Below are 4,796 nucleotides of genomic sequence, written 5' to 3'. Positions count from 1 at the left end.
GAAGAAGAAGAAGAAGAAGAAGAAGAAGAAGAAGAAGAAGAAGAAGAAGAAGAAGAAGAAGAAGAAGAAGAAACTCCTCCTTCAGTGATGAGAAAGAGAAACAAGCTTGTTGCTGTCATGGGGGAGGGGAGGGAGGATGCAGGGGATCAAATGGGCCGGCTACATCATTTCCTCAAGTCAGCTAAGTGAAGAGATGCCAACTGTCTTCAATCCCGTGAAGGCAGGACTAGAAAAGCCTGAAGCTGGCAAAGGCTGGATTGTGAGGCTCAAGCACAGAAGACCTCTGTAACTTGACAGGAAGGTTAAGGATGCAGATGCGGGTGCTGATGCGGAAGACACAGTGCATGAGAAGATGCAGCTCAGACAGCTCCCGCATGGACTTCCAGCAGAATCCAAGCCTTCTACTGGAGGAAGATTCACTGCACTAGAGAGAGGCAGCCAGTGCCTGGCTCTTGGNTACAAAGACAGGCTGACTCTGTCGAAGAAGGGATGATGCACACCCACTTCCAAAAGGCCCANGACCTTCTCATCTCANCCAGTCTCCTCTGCTTGTNCTCTGCAAATGGATGACAGACCCCACCAACAGCCTGCTTTATAGGGTCTCTTGCACTGTGCTCTAAGCTCACCCCAGAGACCAACTACATGGAGGAAAGGGTTTCTTTTAAAATAGTACAGGTGCTTGACAAAGCATGGTGCTGCAAGTGTCGGGAAATTGCTGGGGACCGAGGGGAGACACTGAACTAGAGAGGGGGAGCTGAAGAATGGGCCTTGGCCACTGAAACCTTACAAAGGCCAGAGAAGGAAGCTCCTGGTAAGTGCTGCAGGCAGCACGGACCGACGATAACAATGTGAACGCGGCACNTGCAGTCAAGAAGAGCGGCAACACTTGACAGGGCTGATTAAGAGGACCCCGTTTGCTTCCCAGAACCAACAAGGGAGCCCACGACCCTCCTTCAGTCCAGTTCCCCACTTCTTTGGTCTCCATAGGCTCTGTGGCTGCTGGTGACTGTGGCCTGCTGTCCCCTGTGAGGAGGGGAGGGGGCAGGGGCAGGCAGATGAAGGAGAGGCAAGGAGAGACCCTTCAGGGCCTATGCCTCAACATACCTGCAGTAGGAGGATGAACTGTGGGAACCTCTGGATGGGCCGCATCATAAGGCTGTGGAGTGTGACTCGGTCTGGACTGGAATCCTGGCACAGCTGCAGGGAAGAATGGCAGGCTCAGGGCAGGTAGTGGCTCAGCCTGGCTGTGTGGACAGGCTGCTCAACGTCCCTGCTTCACCTTTTTTTTTTTTTAGCTCTGCCAGGAGGAAACTTTCCAAGTGTCTGGGAAATACTTTCTACCCCAGTTCCAAGGAGGACTCGCTGCTGCTGCTGGCCCCGAGAAGGGGCCTTACCTGGATAACTCAGGCCCTGCTATATTTCCCCCGCATTCTTAGGGTTCCAAGCTAGTCGGACTGCTCCAGGGGAGGTTGTGGCCCCTTATGCTGCTTCAGAGAGAAAGTTCCACCCAGCCCTTGTCAGTCACCTTGACCAACATCTCTGAGCATGCAGGGAGATGTCAGTACCCGACCGCCTGGGGCCACCTGAGGTCCTGACTCTGGGGCTACATCTGGTACATCTCTGTGTAANAAGCCTGCNNAGTGAAGGTCACTGCACAGAGCACAGCAAGGCTTGGCTAGGCCTAGACTCAAGGTCACCTGCCCCGGGGAGGCCAGCAGGGACTGTGGCCACTGCAACGCCACAGTTTATACCCATCATCGAGTTCCTGACAAAACCCTCAGAGGAAATCAATTTTTAACTCGGTAATGTCTCCGTTTCCTTCAAGGAAAGGAATGATGTCACAGCTCAAGGGCACAGCTTAGCTTCTGCAAAGCACAAGGGATATTTAATCTCTGAATAGCTGTCCTTGCCCCGTGGAACAGCAGGGACCTGAGCTGTGTGCAGTGGAAAGGAAGGAGGGAGTTATCCCACCTTAAATACAACGTCAGTGCTGGCAAGGACACTTGCCCTGTGACAGCTCACCCCATGTAGCAGAAATTCCCAGAAACACAGTTCCAAGCACCAAGAACACACTGTGTTCCAAGGCTTTCTAATTCAAATGAGCCTGAGCAGACAGGCCAGGGNGGGGCTTAAAGGGGACTTTAATATGGTTCGGTGGCAACAGCTTCAGCCAGGCTCTCTCACATCCAGGCCTCCGAGTCCTGCCTGCAGACCAGCAGTCACCATAGGACCTCTCTCAGTGGTGGGATGGAAGAAGGCAGTAGAGGCTCTCGGCTCTGACATCAGGAGGCACAAGCTCCACATGGCCAACACAGGCTCCTCCTCACACCTCACAGGGTCAGCCTCTCCAGGTCTTGTCTACCTGCTCTGTCCCAGAAAAGAGCATCATTCCCAACCCGACATCTAGACTGGGCTGGGCTGGTAGTGGGCTACTGTTACTCTCTATGCCAAGCTGGGATGGGAGGCTCAGGTATGTGGGTTCCGATCGAATGTCCTTTAACGTCTATATCCATATTAATACACGTTTAAGGCAGGCAAACAAAAGTTCCTTCAAAAATCTATGATCCAGCCTAGAGCCCCTGAACCTCCACTCATCGACACAGATACCCAGGGACCTAACAGTGTTGACTCTCTCCAATAAGCAACATCGTACACTCCAGGCAGGGCTCCGTCCAGGTTCTTTCCAAGGTACTTTGACAGGAGACATGCTATGAGACAGGGTTAAAGCCAAAGCAGGGAGAGGGTGCTTACCTTTAAGAACTCAAGGAAAGCAGGCTTTGTGGCACACGTCTTCTTGAGGACAGCCACGGCCGTGCTGAAGTTGTTCACGTACTCGCTGTAAGCATCCAGCACCATGGACTTGGAGAACTGGAGCACAGGGAATGGAAAACTCATGGTTTGAAACCCACCCCTTGCAGTGTTTCACACAGCGACAGCTATGACTGCAGGAGCTCTTTCTCCCTATGTCCTCATGGGGTACTTGATGCCTGCCTGGTGGGAAATCATGGGCTGACCCCAATGCACCTATCCCTGCACTTGGAGTTTGAGTGGTAAATACCCCAGACTGCATGGGACAGCAGACAGCCATCTCCAAGCTTCCTTGGCAGATATAGCTTCCAAGAGAATAGGGGTCATTCATTACCCAGTGGCCCCAACAGCTTCCCTTGAGGGTACAAACTACCTTTGAAAAGACAGGGTACAGTGGTCCCCTTGCACAGGTAGAGAACTGACACCTGACACTATATATTAACATTCCCTATTCTCCTGTAAATGCAAAGGCTTCAGGATGCAGAACCAGGCAGGACAGGACTGAGCCCCCACCCCCACCCCCAACTTGCAGCTAAACTTCTTTTGTTTTGGAGGGGAGGGGGTAATGGGTGTGTGTGTGTGTGTGCATGTGTGTTCATGCATGCATGTGTGTGTTTGTGTGCGTGTGTGCATGTGCCTGTATATTGATGTTGAAACTTATACAATTGGTTTTGCCCACTTCATCAAGTATTTGCACAAACTACATGGAAAAGGAGCCTGGNAGCATCATGCTTAGGAGGCTGAGGCAGNATACCAAGAGTTCAAAGGCAGCCTGGGATACAAAGCAAGAGTCTGTCTCAAAAAATATAACACCNCCAATGTGATGACTCGGGGGGTAGAGGTGCTNACCTGACAAGCTAAGTTCAGTCCCACATGGTCCTGAGTTTAAGACCCACACAGTGGAGGAAGAGAGCTGGCTACAGAAACTTGTCCTCTGACCTCCACGTGTGTGCTGTTCAGCATACACAGTAAATAAATAAAATGTACTTTAGAAACACACAAATAAAAGTAACTTTCATAAGTCTGCTATGTTACTAGTGCAGCATTATTTAAGTAGCCTAGTCCTTTCCAACAGATCTTCATGCTTCTGTCCTGTTGACAGCATCACCTCACACAAGCACAGAGCTAATCTGCTCCATCTGCAGCCTTTGACATCTAGACTGAAAGGTGAACAACACACACTGTGCGTGACCCATGTGAAGAGCAAAGACTAAAACTACCTCAAATCNGTGACATGGTAATGCTGTGCCCTTGGCCTCTGGGCANCTGCTTCTGCTCCCAGGAAATGTCACCTGCNTGCTGTCTCAGCATCACAGTCCCCTGTCACNTACAGGACCAAATCCTATATCCACAGGACAAAACATCCAGGGCAAAGATTNAGGGGAACAACCTGGTGTTTTCTGCCTCATGTTTTATATGGTCACCAGGCATACTGTGTAGACAGAGTATGCGCTACTTCAGAGATGCTACAACTCAACAGGCAGGGCTCTCTCGCTCAGCACAAAAGCTGATGTACAACGATGGTACAACCAAATGTATGACTTAGTTAAATGACTATGTAACCAAAACCTGATACAACANGTACACTTAACCCTTTCTGGACTTGTCTTTTGTCCGGAACCTCTGTTCAGTCTACCTTGTCCCCTGAGAAAGGGGGTCCCTGCTCCTTTCCTGAAGGTATAAACTGGGTCAGGATGCCAACACATCAGCACGCACCCTTATGGGCCATGGAGTTCTGGGAAGTGATAGCACCCTGAAANGGGCACGTGGCTTCGTGTTCCGAACCCATGGCACTTCAGGTGGGGTGGGGGTGGGGGGAATGGTGTCTGCTGGATGATTACCGAGGCCACGAAGACATCACCGATTGTTTCCACGGCATCCCACTCGGACACGCGGCTGGCCAGCGCAATCTGGAACATGGAATGACACTGTAGGATCTCCTTGACGCGGTAGAAAACCATCCTGAGCTTCCTGTCACTCAGGAGCCG

General features: G+C 51.2%; 1 protein-coding gene across 1 annotated transcript in view; it reads right to left on the bottom strand.

Moving 5' to 3' along the window:
- Arhgef10 (Rho guanine nucleotide exchange factor 10) overlaps positions 1 to 4,796 on the bottom strand; it is a 72,077-nt gene that overhangs the window by 42,353 nt on the left and 24,928 nt on the right. The window contains exons 9-11 of the mRNA XM_029480672.1: positions 4,650 to 4,796; positions 2,752 to 2,868; positions 1,101 to 1,197 (exon numbers count right to left, since the gene is read on the bottom strand). Coding sequence (XP_029336532.1) covers positions 1,101 to 1,197; positions 2,752 to 2,868; positions 4,650 to 4,796 — 361 coding nt within the window. The remainder of the gene's footprint in view (positions 1 to 1,100; positions 1,198 to 2,751; positions 2,869 to 4,649) is intronic.

Source organism: Mus caroli, chromosome 8 (assembly GCF_900094665.2).
Source record: "Mus caroli chromosome 8, CAROLI_EIJ_v1.1, whole genome shotgun sequence".
Taxonomy (NCBI): Eukaryota; Metazoa; Chordata; class Mammalia; order Rodentia; family Muridae; genus Mus; species Mus caroli.
This window is presented reverse-complemented; position numbering and strand designations above follow the sequence as displayed.